Below are 16,656 nucleotides of genomic sequence, written 5' to 3'. Positions count from 1 at the left end.
TGGCAAGCACATTCAGCTTGAGGTGAAATAAGGTTGTAGAGAGCTTGGGGAAAAAAAAAAAAAATCTCTATTTTCTCTTTCTGAAAATTCTCTAGTGAAATGGTCGCGTTATATTGTTATCTGAGTCTCTCTGACAACTTTTCAATGTTCACCTTGCTTAGAAGTTGATCAGCGCTCAAAACTCAGCATTTAGAATTACAATTTTTTTTTTTCCTTCTCTGTATCTATAACTAACAAGGAAATATGAGAAACAGATATTGAAACAATTTCTTCAATGGTCCATCAGTGCTTTAGGACAACAACTGAAGGAAACTCTCACTGCTAAATTCAGAGATCTTTCACTGTTGAAGGTAACGAAGGAAAGCAAGTCAGAGATGCTACAGAACTACCACCAAAGGCTCAATATATTTGCCTAAGCGGAAGTTTCCAGTGATATTTGAGAGGCACGTGGAATCCCGCCTAGCTGCTGCCCTGGCATCCGAGGGTGCCGCATCACATCTATAACACTTACACCTCAGACACTCTATAAGGTGTTTCAATTAGCATCAAACACCCATATTAAGGTAACTGCATTGAGTACTTAGCATCCAGCCCCGGGAATGGCACTGTAAGTCAGAAGAGCAAACACAAACCTAGCTGATATGACTAGAAATACAGCGTACGCTGAAGCTGGTCACTGGTGAAATCCCAGTTCTCTACGCCGTAATTTGTGCCCTCATCCAAAGCCTGAGATGTGACCGTCGCTCCCAGCGGGACCTTCCTAGGCAAACTAGGGAAACCACCACAAACACAGAGCCTGAAGTATCTAAGGCTTCACATCAGCCAGTTGCTTCCCTGTTTATTACACCACATTAAAACAACCATTCATGGGGGACGTTCCCAGGTGTAATTCTCTCTTTGGCTTTATTCACTAATCGTGTATACAAATTGTGTGACCAGAGGAATTCATATTAGCGAGAATTATACACAGCACCAAAAATATATGTATGATAATATATCTAATATCAGCCAGAAATACACCATTTACATCAGACAAGCAAAAATAATTTTATGTATTTCTTCTTTTACATTTTACGTTAAAGCTTTTTATTAACCAGAGTCCATCTGACTAGATAGTAAATAGGAAACAAGTAAAAAAAGAGAGATTGAGAGATCAGAGATTTTTATTTTCTTAAGGCACATGAGATCATGGAAATATTAATCTTGTAATGTGGTTCATGTCTAAGGGCCATATATTATTCTTTGTAAAAAAATAAACTCCAAGTACCACTGTTTAGGTAGCGCCATTATGGTCTTCGTCTTACAGAGCAGAACGTGAGACAGGATTGAGTTTAGATGTGAAGGCCGTAATAAGAAAATATTTTTTTCAGAAATTATTGCTAGAGGTTTGCAAAGCTACCTGAGAGATCGAAGTACCAAATCCCCACTGATTTGAGGAGGACTTGGATAACTATGTATCTCCTAAACATTCCACAATATGCCTTTCTCTGATATCCCCAGCTTCTCCCGAAGCTCCATCTGCACCGTGTGAAGAGACGACGATACCAACCCTGCAGGAAACAGAGCTGCAGCCAGGCGCAACCAAGCGGCACACAGGATGCTTCAGCAACACCCACCCTCATAAATTACGGCAGGTAAAGCTCAAGTGCTTTAATCTACACTGCAGATCTTGCTTGCCTAAAGTCACAACAGGTCCCAGAGCCAGTGCAACGGCCACCACCTAAGCATGAGCCAGGTTTTCTTCTCCCCATTACATACAGAACTCTCAGCATTTCAGAAATTCTTATCAAAGAATTCAGTCCAGTAAGATTAAGGACTTATTGCTGCTTTAAAAGTTTGTGCAGCAACATTATTACCCGCTACGTCAAATGCCTTGGATAACATCCAGTCAATTATTTTAATGGTTTGAAATGCCTTAGGGCAGCAAAACACACCCTGTATATTCTTTATGGTAAAAGCACTATGGTATGTTAGGAGGAGTGTGGGGTTTGTTTCCAAACGGCAATATAAGTGTACATGTCTGTCAGTATTCAAGAAAAGGTATTAAGGATGTAAGTGACTTGGGTAAAGGCGTCCAAATTAATTTTTCAGCTGTAGAGCAATACATCACATTGAGAAAAGCATCTTTAAGCATCAATTTATCTCTGTCTGTTGTGCCAAACTACAGCTGTTTTGAAACAGCATTAAATCAAGAGGTTCTTGCATAACACATGGGGCTTAAAGGAAACCTCACCATGTAAATTCAAAAAAGGATAACAATTTAAGATAGGAAAAATTAAAGCACATACTGTAATCACCAGACAGTTCAGGTCTGTGACCAACAACACCCTCTATATATTTATAATGTATCCAGCAACTGGCTTTCTGCCTCTTAAATTTAGAAATGAACTCATGCCTACAGAGATACCGTTCAAGACTTTCTTCTGGATATTAATTCTACTTTTCCTTGAACCGGTTTGTTTATATTGCTGTTTCATTAGTTGCACTTCTTATTATTCTACTCTAAATTATGCTTCTAATCAAGGTATAATCAGATTAAAACGTTAAGTGTTTAACAAAAATTTTCAGCTAAGTAATTGGTATTTTTTTATTTCAAATTAAATCTTTAGGAACTTTTAAAATCTTATATGCTTTAGGAAATAAAATTATACGAGCCCAAGCTGTAAAAGTAAACTACATTATAAAACCAAAAGCTATAATGGGTACGGAGTTCCATTCATTCCCCAAGAGTCTAGAAGAGGTTTTTCTTCTTCCTCCATATACATTTTTATTAAACACTTAATATTTTCTAAAAGTTTTAAATTATAGTTCTGTACTCCACATTCTCACTCCAGTTCCAAACCATGAATCTCACAAAACCTCATTAAATAAGAATCCTACAGAAACGCAGTGATGTGCCTCCTCCTGCTCCTTTTTTTTTTTCCATCTCTTCACCCCCGCCTCCCCCGCCTGCGGTTCCCCAGGTCTCAGCCCTCGACTCTACCTCTTCCCCAGGTTTTGCAAGAGAGAAAATCAAATCTGATTCTCTGAAAGAAACAAGCAGGAGACAAATTAACTGATTGTGATGTTAAAGATATAAAAAACTCTTTGCATTCAAAGACTATATGCATTCGCAATCCCCTGAAAGACAGAGAACAGCCTGTAACACCTGGTGGGGCAAAAAGGAGGTAACAGCTTAGAGAATAATCTAGCTATGCAAAGAAGAAAGTTAACCTGAGAGCAAGAACCCCTGGGAGAGTCCCTACAAGCTATAAAACAGCTAACAGTCTGAGAGAGAGGTTTTGTCTTAGTGATTTATTTATCAGATTGTGAGTTTAAGGCAGGCATTATTCTTAGCTATAACTTGGTTTCTCTGCTCTACCACATCATTACCTAACATCATCCACGCCACCAGCAGAACAGGTTCTCTAGGCTAACGTCCTCTGTATCTTGTTTTCTACTTCCCTCTTAACTCCTTTCCCAGAAGGAAGCTCACCCCGCCTGCCTGCCAGGTTCTAGAGGATGTACAGCCTCCAGCTGGCAGCGCTTTCACTGACAGTTCCTTATCTCACTTCCCCATCAGCAGTGTTACCACCTCCTCTCTCAAACTCCTCTTTTAGGCTCCTCATGTGGTTAATCTTCTTTGCCTGCTTCAACTCAGTCACTTATTCTATGCTTAAATCATACAGACATCTTATCTTCCCACTAATCAGGATAACCTGTGAAAAAAATGTCTAAATCGCGTTAGAAAAAATTTTACCTTTAAAAGCTTTCAGAGACAGCAAGGCCAGTTCCGTGTCATACCAGCATTTTATGGATAGACAGTACCAAAACCGCGAGTACTGTCATACATAGTAAGCTCAGCGGGCAAAGCTCAGCGGGCTCAGAAAGGGAACCGCAGCTGAGCCCCTCCGCCTGCAGCAGCACATGTCAGGAGGGCAGTGGCCAAGCAGCGTAAGGAAGAGCTACGGCTCTGCTAATTGCCTGACTTAAACGAGAATTGCCACACCGTGCCCACGCATGGCTTGCATTGACATACTGGAATCACAGGAATGCTGGGCTTTTCAAGCTCTTTTCCGACTTAAAAGCACCTCTTCCCTGGAAGAGCGTGATCCGCAGTTTGTTTAAACCACTGCAAGCGCCTCTACTGATTCTGACGGGCTCAAGTTCATTGTCTGAAGAGCACAAAGCAGAAAGAAACAACATGTGCTGACACACTGATTTCAGTTCGAAAAAATAAACCAAAGCAATTTTCAGATTATATCATTATTATCATACAATATTATTAAAGTTTTTTCTATTGTTATATTACATTATTAAATATTACTATTGCTTTTACATTCTATTATTCTATGTTATTTTGTAGTACAATATAACTTTCACTGGAATTCAGTGCGACACAATCTCTCTTGTACAATTTTCCAATATTAAAAAAATCTGAACTCCACAGCTATTTTGACGGGACTCGCATGGTGTTTTATACAAGTTTGCGTAAGTTATATCCTACATGCTGAGTACTAATTTCACCAATCTTTTCCCCAGGTTAAACTAGTCAAAAGGCTCTCTTTCAAAAGAATGTTCTAAAGAAAAGAAGGATTGGAAACTTTTTAAGAAACCAGTGAAACATGAATTGCTACGAATTTATTTCTTTTTCATTTTCTTCCCCCGTTGATAGGCTGGCAGGTAACCAGTTACTTTAGTTCTGGAGAAATAAACAACTGCAAGAATAAATTGCAACGTGGAGATGTTCCAAATCATACCCTCCCTGACAAGTGGGCTGCAAACAATCAAGAGAAACTTCTTCCACAGAAATCGTTTCACCACTCAGAGACCACGTGGGATGCTGAAAGGGGTTTGCACTGTGCTGTTCTCCCGCCACACACAGAGAAGTCATATCACGTTTTTTTAAAACCCTTTCATTTATGGGAAGCTTGCAAATGTTGCTGATCAGCAACTCTTTATATACAGAGAACAGATAAAGTGCAGGCTTGGTAAAAATATAGGAGTAACGATAGCAAGGGCTTGTTTGTAACTACAGACTGTTTTGTGGCTTTTTCGTAGATTGACACCACCTGGGTCGGGAAAAAATATACAAATGCATGATGTGCTTCTCCTTTCTACTTCCTTCCCTTGCTTTCCCTTCTCTAGGCAGATGGTTTTGCTTTGGAGGATGGAGCCGCAGATCAGACCCTTGGTGAAGTGCTCACCCTTAGGAACCAGTGGAGGACTGGAAAAAGCCAAACTCATTCACGAAGCGGTGATCAAGCTTCATAGATACTGGCTAGTGTTAAATCAACCTTCATGAAGTGACTGCAACATTGAAGATATGTTCTGTTAGGATACCATGAAATGTTGATTAATGAATTTAAAGAATTGCTGGTATTTGGGATGCTATAAAATGTTATTATAAGATAATAATGGACCAACGATGATTTTTGCATTTTTTCCTCTGCCTGAACCATGATGTTTTCCCTGTGATTTCAGAGGGAGATGGTCACCCCCCTGCTGATTCTGAACTGGTATTTTTTGAAAGGCAGTACTTGCTGGACTGCTAGGAATGAAACCATTATTAAGAACCTCCAGAGTTCAATATTGCTTTCCTAATTCCTTGAGTCTTGCAGTTCTGATTCCTTGAGCCTTGAGTTTTAATAAAGGTTCCACAGATAAACATAATCACTTTCTCCCCTAATCCATGTCAGTAAGGTACTAATTTCAAAATCCTTAAAGTGAGTAAAAATACTTTAAGACTTACTGTGTTCTTGACTAATTTAGGCCTCTGTGATGACATTTGAAAGCCTGCTGCTGCGGTTAACCTCAAAAACTGAATCCCTAAACAAATCTGATTCTTCATAATGTGTGTTTATTTTCCTTTAAAAGACTTAACCATGACTGGAGTGATTGCCACCCAGCCCACCTCTGGACTCACTGCTACTCATCTACTGCTCACCAGTACTTATCTATATATTAAAAGTCAGTTGCCAAAACTTAATGTAGAGATGAAAAAAATCTGTCCCATATGCATTTACAAAATATCAGTTGCCTGAAAACAACGGGGAATAGTTAAATGTTATGCAAACCTTATAGAAGCAAAAAGAGCCGAATTTGGGGTGAGTTTGGGTCAAGATGCCACTAATCAAGGCCACCACAAATGTCATTCAGTAAAACTGTGAAAGGTATTTATTTGGTTAGTGAAATTTAAATCTTGATTCTAACCTACCTGAAAATATTGCTGTGCTTACAAAGACAAAAACAGTCCTGACTTTAACTCAAAAAACAAGGAAAAAACCTACAGTGGTTTCAATTCCATGGTTATAAAAGTAATTTTGTTACAGCAAATAATTAACTGGTCTATCCTATTTCAGCTCCTGACAGCAGAATCAGGATACCTCTATTTTCCACCTTTGTACAGTACAGACTCATACAGCTGAGATGAAGAGAACATTTCATTTCAGTGAAAAGTTTTCTGTGGTAAAGCTTTGCTTGTTGGCTGAACAAACACTTTCCAGCAGAAAGCATAAATCCATCTTTCTTAAGTATTGTGGGTTCCAGGAAGTCGAATGTGCTAGTTTAGTTCTGAGATCAGAGGGACACCAGGCTTCATCTCCTGCTACCTCTGCAGATAACTGCCAGCTTGAGAAATTAGACACTTAGGTCACAGAATCACAGAATGGTTTGGGTCGGAAGAAACCTTCAAGGAACATCTAGTTCCAACTTTCCTGCCATGGGCAGGGACATCTTTGACTAGATCAGGTTGCTCAAAGCTCCAGCCAACCTGACCTTGAACACTTCTAGGGATGGGGCATGCCATCACCAGATAAAACCTTTGCTATCTACTGGAAAATACCGTCTTGGTAACAAAAATTGTGAAGAATCAAGCAGTCAAATACTGAACAAGGGGACGTTTCTTTGCTGGCAGAGTAATTAAAGCAGAGTTTAGTGCTGCCCAATATTTAGACTAGAATAAAATGTAGCAGAAAAGGTGCAGCGAGGAACAACACGAGAACACCACAAGGCATGAAGTTCACCAACACAATAGCAGTGAACAGATTCAGTGCAGGAGAAATAGCCAACAAAAACCCTTGATATGATTGGGCCCTGCTATTATTTCTTCTTTTCCCTTTTACCTCTTCTCATTTCTCGCATGTTATTTCCATTTTCATTTAGCCTCATACACAGGCCTCTACAGGTCTTTATATAAGGTATAACTGTTGAATGAAGACACAATCATTGAACAAGGGCAACTCTAGTCCCCTTTTTTTAATTTGGACCTCCTCCTTTACTCATCAAATATTGTACATCTCAAGCATATCACCAAGCAACGACAAAAGGCACTTCTACATGCCTTTCCTTACGGAAAATGAGCTTTATGAAAGACCTTCCCCTCCCTGCACGATCGTAAGGAGGAAGCTTTGCAGATCATTCTGCTATTTTCCTCCTCAAGTTAAATAACTAACATACATCAAGCATGAGTAAACGCAGCATTCTAGAAAGACAACACGACAGTACAATTAGTAGTTGATGCAGCAACAAGGAATCACTCACTACCTTCTACTGGTGACCACACCATCAATTATCAGGAAGAAGCATGTAGCATTTTCTTTTGACTTTGGTGTTAAATCATAGCAAAACATCACCACAGGATGCTGTGTTGGTACAACTAGTAAGTATTTTTTCTTTCTTCAGAGACCTTACAAACTCAAGAGGAAATTTTAACAAATAGCAACAAAAATGTAAGTTATTCTAATCTCAGCTAGGTAGAAAGGTAAGGAGAGTTTAGGTCACTGTTGGACCTGACACAGAATGTGCCATGCCACCACAGTGACTTGCATCTATGTCTCCCAAGTTCCTCTTCAGTACTGTAAGCACACGATTACCTTCCCCTGACTATGTTACACCGCAATACTGTCTCCTGGAGAGTCATAAAACAAATTACCCACTGATTCAATAGCCTATATGAAGAATAGCTGGGAAATGACATAGCGCATCCCAAGAGAAGAAATGTAATTTTCATCTGTATCTTTTTGTAAGTCGCAATGCTCCTCTGCTCTCCTCTGTTGGTACATAGGTACAACGTTGTTATCAGCAAATATATTTACATAATACAATCATTTCCTAGTGAGACATGGTGGCAGGGAGATGAAGAAACAGCGTTCATCTTGCAAGCACAACCATTAGTATTGTCAGGAAAAAACCTAAACCCTGAACTCACCCCCAGTCCTACCCCCGGCAGTGTAATTATCAGCACCTCTGTAGCCCCAGCTGATCTATCTTGTTCATAGCATTTGCTTCTCAGTGTAATGACGTACAGAGTTACATGAAAGAGATCGAGCGCATCTGAACCTGAAGATGCTATATAATCTCCTGTCAAAATCTAAGTCTCGCTATCAAGACAGAGAACTGATGCTAGAGTTGTAGCGTGACCTACGGTCTTTCATTGTATTTTGCAAGGAGAAACAGGGAGAGGATGGCGGGGCATCTTGATAAATATTAAGGAAGGGACACAATGAAAATTCCTTTATAGCACAATGAAAGCAGCTGCAAAGTCTGCTCCCCAGCACTGAACAAGCTCAGCTTATCACCACCAAGGAGAGAGCGCAAAACAGTACAAAGCCTTTGAGAATAACTTCAGATGTTTGGATGAAGATCGTCCATTTCATATTTTCGACATGTATTTACTTTGATGAAGAACCCTAACTAACCAAATGACAAGAAAAAAAAACACAAAAAGTACAATAAATGAGCTCATTCTATTCATCATCTCTCTAGGATAGCACTTGAATATTTTAGTTGTGCTATGAAAGTGGTCCTGCTTTATTCTAATGGCCTAACATTTTTGTTCAGCATACATGTCCCAGTATGCGGTACTTTGTCTAAATGCACACAATTCAGAAATTCTGAAGGGTCTTCCCAAAGTTATAAGGTTTATACAAAAAAAAAAATAATAATTAAGTGCTGTGTAAACAACGTGAAAGTTGTTACCTATTTCCTTTCTAAAGTACATATAAAATTTTCTCTTAAAAGATGCCCAGAGGGCCATGTAGAGAAATATTTTACAAAAAATGACTAGAAATAACATCTTCACTGAGGCAGTTCTCTAGAGCCCTTGCCGAGCTGTTTTCATCTACTTCCATCTAACACAGGGACTCCGGCCTCCCCACCCTCCCCCGGCTCAGAATGCTTCCAGGGGTCCCCAGTGTTTAATTTTGCAATTCTCTTCTACACAGCGTTGTGGTGGGTTTTTTTTTTTCCTAACAACCTAGATGAGAATTTAAAAAAAAGTACACACAGAATATTCTGGATTAGTAGTTGAAAAGAAGTTGTACTTTGATGGCAATGTATTTTAAACATTTCCTCATATCCACCTATAACGCCCTTTCAGTCCACCCAAATTGCTTGTGTAAATGTCTGGTTTTATTATGCCTTTAGATAAGGGTATCAAAACCTGACAGATAAGTACTTGGCCGAAAGCAGTTCATACATTCCTAGCAAAGAGTGAAGTTTCTTAGATTTACAGTCTTATAATTGAATTTCCTTAAGTATTATAAATTATCAACTATCTCTTTACTCAATTCCATTCTCCACTTAAATCAAAGCTAACAAGAATCCTTAGTGGCATAAAAATTTTACAACCTCAGCCAACTGCTCCCATTGTTCTTTCTCTATACAAGCAAGATTTTTAAAATTGGCAGGAGAAGAGTATGTTTCATAAAACATCAATTATGATAATCGAGATTAGCTCTAATTTCAAATGAGAGACACGCACTTTTCCATTGCTCACACTAACGTAGGGTCTTGTGGAAGGTCAAAGCAGAGAGTGTATTCTTGAAATATTATGACACCTAATTCTTTAGGTGCTGGCCTTGACAGGTTTGAACTTGAAGGCAGACAGGCTCTGCTCTCAATACTTCCAAATTTACAGCCCAGGGCAGTGTTTCTATCCAATCAAAGTGCAAAATATAGATTGGTGTCGATCTATTGAAATGATTGACTGAAAAATGTGCTCCGCGGCAGACTTCAGCCCAAGACAAATATACCGCTCTTATCACAAGGACTGACGCGATCGCTAAATAGCAAACAGTTTTCAACCACAACAGTTTTTAATTCCTAGACTCAGTGATTAACAATATTGTATTCCGGCAGACTTTTTAGTGAATAAATGTCTTTGGGAGCACGCTACATTAAGATTTGTTCTGTGAGGAGGACCAGGTAATCAGTTTACTACACAGCCTCCCAGAGAAGTTCACAATAAGTTGAGAAGTCGCGTTCCCTCCTCACCCCCCTTTAAAGTTCTCCTTCACTTGAAGAAATTCACTGTGCATACCATAGTCTCATACTTCAAAACAGTCCCAGGCTTCCTCGGTGGCCAAAAATAAATAGCAAAGCAGTTGATGTGTTCCATCGGTGTAGGTAAGCACCTGATGGATGTAAACCTGCATGACTTTGTTAAGTCTCTCTCAGCCTGGACCAGAAAGGCACGTAGCGGGAGAAGTGGGCACTGCATATGCGTGGTGTGAGCAACGGCTGCCAGAAGGGTCCACAGAGCCCATTCCTGCTCTCGAAATATCTTAGAGGAGAATTGAGACCGCTCGAGATCATTTTTTAGATCTGGAATGAGGTGTACCGTCTTACCAGCAGAGCAAAGACAAAATTAATTCATTTGAGGATTTGTGTTACACTCAAGAACCACATTCCACATTCTATTAATTACACAACCACACTAACTCATATTGGCTTGCGCGGCCATAAAAAGGGACAAGATTTGACCACCTCTGCCTTTCATTCTATTTACTTACTTTTTGCAATGGTTTTCTTATGAGTAGGCTTCTGGTATACAATTGCTAGTCCAAACAATACAAAAATTGCAGTACAGGATAGTATTTCCATCTTCTTCTGACACTGTGCGAGTAATAGAGAGTCCCAATTCCTTTATTAATACACAATGATAACATTCCGTGCTATAAACAGGATGGATTATTGAAAGAGAGTTTACAGGTGTAAAGTTGGGGTGGTTTTTTTTGCATAAGGTATCACTTGTTGTGCAATCTATCCTTCTTCCTTTCAGTGTTTACAGAACCTTAAACTTTTTTGAGCTGATTTTCTTTTTCGTTCGGTTTGGTGCCAAAGAGCACATAAAAGGTTCCATATGAGATTACATAGCTAAAACCAAAAGGAAAATATTAGTAACAAATATAATATTTTGAGGTTTCTTAGTTAGTTTTACCTCTAATACCGGGCAGACTGTTTACACAAATCAATTTTGCTGTAAAGTAACACATAATGAGTTAAATGTGTGCAATGTCACCATCAATCATGTTCATTTGTGTTTGACGGACCAAACATTTATGGCACATTAAATCACTTTCTAATCACGTTGTGAAGGAGGAGGAACAAACACACATTTCAAGCTTGTTTTAAAAAATACAGAAGTCTCAGTACATTTTCCTGGCAACCTCCTAACTTGTGGGAGACTCCGCTAATAACGTTTGCCCAAGGAATTTATGAAGGTCTGACAGTACTTAAATTCAGTGGTCTAAATGAAAAGGGGTGGAAGTTCTTTTAGGGAATTGACATTGTTGTTTTCCAGAGAGTCCTGTCTAACAATTCCAATCAAAGCAGCTGCTCTCCTACAACACACTGTTGATTCACAGCCACCGCTGATAGTTTTCTCTTTCAAATAGAGTTTTAGGAGTGAGACAGCTTGAAGAACATCCTTTCAGCTAAATAAAGAACCAAACCTTTTGCTGTCGCCAACTGATTTGGATTCTCATGAAAAAATGTGTCTCAGTTCTCGAACGTTTATTTTGCTTTAGATTTTAATATACTCCGAGATCTTTGGAAATGCGATAGGCATTTTGCTTGCCTGGACAATTCATCCTTAGTTAAGTAGCAAACAGCTTTTTAAGCAGTACTAACAGTGCCTTGCGTTCTCCCAGTGCACGATTTGATGGCATTTTTCTTCTCTCAGTGCCACCTGAAGTAACCCAAGTTAAGGTACGTCTGCACCCTATTCTGTTTCGAACTGCACACAATCACAGATACAAGAGCAACACTGACACCGATAGCTTCTTCCAAATCAAAATCATTGCTATTTTTATGCTTGTTCTGTGTATATAGAAACACTCAGGCGTAATCTGAGTAGTGCCTTGCAAAGCTAAGCCTTCAGCTTACAACTGTTGATCAGTGAGATAGTCCAATCCGTGGCTGTACTGGAACTACTCTAAGAATATCTGATAAAATAAGAAAATACAGGACAGGAGGTGGGTAAGATAACGGCATAAGTGGTTAGACAGACCTTCTGGAAAGACGATACCTTTATATTTAGAGTTTCTGACTTTTCTAAATGGTTTAACTACAAATCCAGGCCATAAACGTGTCTCTCTAGTACAGTTCCCCCCCAGTCAGATATCTGTACACATTACCACTTTCTGAATCTCTCAATTTTCTCACTGCACGTTTAAATTCAGGATTCAAATAACCTGCATGAAGACTAGTGCTTCTGAAGCTACCTATGTATTTGGATATCTTTGAGAGAAAACTGATCCCTTCTGATTTTGGAAAGACACAAGCTGAGCAAAAGTTTCAGGCCAACTTCTGATTTCAAGGGCAAGTTCATAGAACAGGTTGCCTCAGTAATGTGGACACGTTAGTGTGACCGTAACAAATGTTTGAGACTCCCAAGGGTCTTGGGTTACCACCAGACAAGAGAGAGGCAGACCGAAACGACTCGCAGGAAGAATGAAGTTTGTAAGAGATATAGTTTTCTTTTTGGATATATGTGGAAAGGATTAATATCAAAGCGACCATATGCTGATGAGTCATATACAGTTCCCAAGTTTGGCTTTACTGAAGTAAACCTGCTTTTTGTGAATAATGATGCCAACATCGTAACAGCAGACAGTAAAGTGCAGAGCCCAGGCTTGTTTCCATATTGAGAACTGGCAATTTTTTGACTATTTGTAATAGTCTGGAATATTTTTGACATGCAGGAGTCTGCCATCTCCAATTTTTTTGGTGGTATCCAAAGGATACCTTAGTAAGCATTTCAGGACTTCATAAGAAATAAATAAAGACTCACTACACTGATACATGCACCTCCATGAGAACAGTCCTGCCTTTCTCACCTGAGGGCATTAGGCTTTTTGGTTTTTTTGCTTACTGGAACTAAGGACTTGAAGTGGACCATGGCCAACCTCGTACTCGAGTGCTTCCCATCCCATTAACAACACTCATGGGATTGGAAACCAACCATCCTTTATGCTTGGAATCAGCGTCCCAGAAAGGCCCGAGGAAGGAAGCACTGATCGCTGCAATCAAGGCCTTGGTCCAGTGAACTAGTAGAGCTGCCATGGAAGTCTAGGAATAACTGGGTTAAAATTCTACCATGTTAAGTCCAAAAGAGCATTTTGACTAAGGAGAAACAAATACACAGATGATGTTGTAGGAAGTTCAGGCTTCAGTTCCAACACATGTTCCCTATTTACTCTCGCAGTCAGAGGTCCACTAGCCACTTGATGTGCAAGACCAAAATGATCAGTCCTCTTTTCTGGACGCTTTGTTGCTATATGGGAAATATATAAATCACATTTTTGTTTTAGCAGCAGGGGCTTTTCTCATAGATTAACCTGTTTTGTCTAAGACAAAGCAAAACACAAAACACCAGAAATAGCTCCCTAGAAATGGATGATGCTCTGAACAATCATTTAAAACCCAAACACTTGCTGAATAAAAATAAAACCGTAACTTGACAGAGCCTGGCTCACTGCCCAATTTGCAGCAGAGTGCTTTTCTATGTAAGTGTGCGCTGGGTTTTTTTGTCTTACAAAATCCATTAATGTGTTCCTATCTGTTTCATATTTGAGCCATGTTCTCTGCTCAGCTCTCTGACAAACTGAATTGAGGACTAATATGTTCTAATGAGACAAGACATTACCTTTATGAATGACCTCATGGAGAAGAGGTTGGCTAACATTGTTGAAAGGCCTGGTGCCAGGCAGCTCTGGGCTATGAAACCCAGCTTGAGCTCAGCAAGACAGATTGCATCATCCCCTTCTTTCCAGTTCCAGCTTGGGATATTTAGCAGATGAGCCTGGAAAACAAACCAACCCACTGGTGAATGACCAGAAATACTTCCTCAAATACAGTACAGTGCTGAAGGAGATAGCAGTGAGTGTTTTTCTGCGTCGCTGGCTCTACTTTTTCTGAGCAGACAGAAGCACTCCAAGTATTTCAGTGTTGCTAAGTCTATGCTAAGAAATGTTACCAATCATACCTATTAGAGATGAAACCTTACGTTTCTCAAGCCATCCTCACACCGGAACAAACCACAGAACGTTGTCAAGTTTTCCTTCCCTTCTATGTACTCCTTTCACTGCACTCTGAGCTACTCTCTGACTGATAAGGCACACACATAATATACAGGAATCTAACATAACTTAGATTACGACCTGTGTGAAGCTGCAACCTTTGTAAGACGTTTATAAGACATGGCTGTTTAATAAGGTATACAATGTCTTCTGTCTTTCCTATTTCGTTCCTTCCACCCTGAAGGATAGCACTTGATTTAGTGAAAATCCAAACTTTTTCCTAAGACTGCTAATCGTAAGGATAAAGAAAATAGCTGATCAAGGCAGACCTCCAGTACTGACACTGGTCAGTTAGATAGGTATTAATATTGTTCAATTACTGGCACTACTCTATCAGATTCTCTCTTCCATCTGCCTTATAGGAACAGCCGTAGTGAAACACAGAGGCCTTCATGCTTGTTTCCCTTCGTAAGTTAATATTACAGTTCAGCACTTCGATAAAAGCTATTCTTGAAGATACATTCATTGGAAATACAAAGGAAAAATGCAGTATTTAAAACATCTTCCCCTCTGAACCTGTTTAAAGCAGAGAAACGCCTTGCTTTTCGTCTTTAAAAAGACAGGGTCCTTCCGTTTATGTACAGGAAGGGGACGTCACACGCAACAGTAAGGGCTCTTGTTCTAGCCAAACTAACGGGTATGAGGAATTGGCAGCAGTCAAACCTCCCCAGTACCAGGATTATTGTATTTCATTGAATGAAGGTCTACCCAGCCAAGCTTCTTCTCAGAACTAGGCAGTGGTTGATGCTTTGAGAAATAATAAAAGAAGGTGGTCACATCTGAGTCCTCCATCCTCTGATATATTCTCCCTAGCTGTTAATCAGCAGTTTATGGGCTCTGTCATCTCAGGACTGACTGAATCGACTTAATTGTGTTTAAAGTCCACAGATTTACCATCAAAAATTTGCCAAATTCCTTTCCAAAGTGGATTTAGAATTTTGATCTCCACAATATTTTTAGGAACAAATTCCACAGCTGAATTATATTTCATATGAAAAAACAATTAGTTTTATTTATTTTGTACCTGCTACTTGGCAATTTCAGGTCTACATTGTCTCGCAAGAAGCACAAAATCACAGTAAGCCTCCCGTAAGACAATAATTTTACCCATTTTTCAGTATCCACAAAGAACCGTCTTCAGATGACTTGTCTAGAGGCCACCAATTCATCTTGGGTAGCTCTACTGTCATAAGGTGAGCAAAACTTGTAGAAGCTGCGTGGTTAAAAGCTCATCTGGAATCAATAGCAACTCTGGACGCCGCAGCTTTGAGAATTAGACCCTAGGCAATTAATAAATGTCCGAGGATTTTGATAAGGTCCCTTGCATATATAAATAAAACTGAATCACCTTGTAACTGGACTACATGACAAGGCTTATTAGGATGGTTTTGTTTGGAAAGAAAAATAGCGACTATTAGTGGAGACAGAACAATTGTGTATGAGCGAATGCACCGTAGCAAAAAATCTCTGGGCAGAGACACTGTTGATTGCTGCGTTACCTTATTGTGATACTGCAACATCTGAGTGATAATTCTTATCTTCGGATGATAATTCTTTATTGAAATAACTCTAAAAAATAAAAGAAAATTAAGAACTTTTAGCCGATGGGATATTTGGATAACATCTCCTAACACCTTTACTCTACTGTGTCGTCAAGCCCCACAACTGAAACTCTATCCTCTTTTCCACCTGGCTGTAAAGCATACTGACTGAAGGCAGACCCGTGCAGTATTTACATCGAGTCAAATTTAGTTAATAACCATCAGCCAATACTAGAGAACACCAAGCTTCAGGAACTATTCAGTTGAATGGTTTACTGTTATGGAATGTGCAGAAAGAGAGACTTGGTTTAGCAGCTCTGTTCAGATTCTGTACTCATTCTGTTAAGCAAGGAATACACTTGCAGTTATGATGTCATCTTCAGCGATTTACCTTCATGTCTTTAAATCACCATAATTGAGCAAGTTGTCCAATAATACATGTCTGAAAAGAAGCCCATTCTTTCTGCCCCACCACATATTATTTATTTATAGTTGCTAGACATTCATCACATTTTAATACCTTGAGTAATTATTTTGTTTGACATAAATCCACATGCAAACTCATCTTAATTTTTATGGATTATTCCAAAGCTCAATATTGAAACGGAGATTTCAACTCTAAATGTATAAAATATGGGCTACTACCATAATCTGCAGCTTGACTGCATTCTTAATTATTTAACGAGCCCAAGATACACAACTGCGTACAGATTAAAAGTGGCTGGAAAGAAAAATGTCTGAGAAATGAGTGGATTGATAACGTGTTAGGAAGA

At 39.3% G+C, this 16,656-nt stretch overlaps 1 protein-coding gene across 14 annotated transcripts in view; it reads right to left on the bottom strand.

Moving 5' to 3' along the window:
- The window catches only part of KCNMA1 (potassium calcium-activated channel subfamily M alpha 1), a 510,997-nt gene that overhangs the window by 130,364 nt on the left and 363,977 nt on the right, over nucleotides 1–16,656 (bottom strand). For all 14 annotated transcript variants that reach the window (XM_075109777.1, XM_075109780.1, XM_075109788.1 and 11 more), the window contains exons 13-14: nucleotides 15,842–15,911; nucleotides 13,910–14,065 (exon numbers count right to left, since the gene is read on the bottom strand). In XM_075109777.1, coding sequence (XP_074965878.1) covers nucleotides 13,910–14,065; nucleotides 15,842–15,911 — 226 coding nt within the window. The remainder of the gene's footprint in view (nucleotides 1–13,909; nucleotides 14,066–15,841; nucleotides 15,912–16,656) is intronic.

Source organism: Phalacrocorax aristotelis, chromosome 14 (assembly GCF_949628215.1).
Source record: "Phalacrocorax aristotelis chromosome 14, bGulAri2.1, whole genome shotgun sequence".
In the NCBI taxonomy this organism is placed as follows: Eukaryota; Metazoa; Chordata; class Aves; order Suliformes; family Phalacrocoracidae; genus Phalacrocorax; species Phalacrocorax aristotelis.
This window is presented reverse-complemented; position numbering and strand designations above follow the sequence as displayed.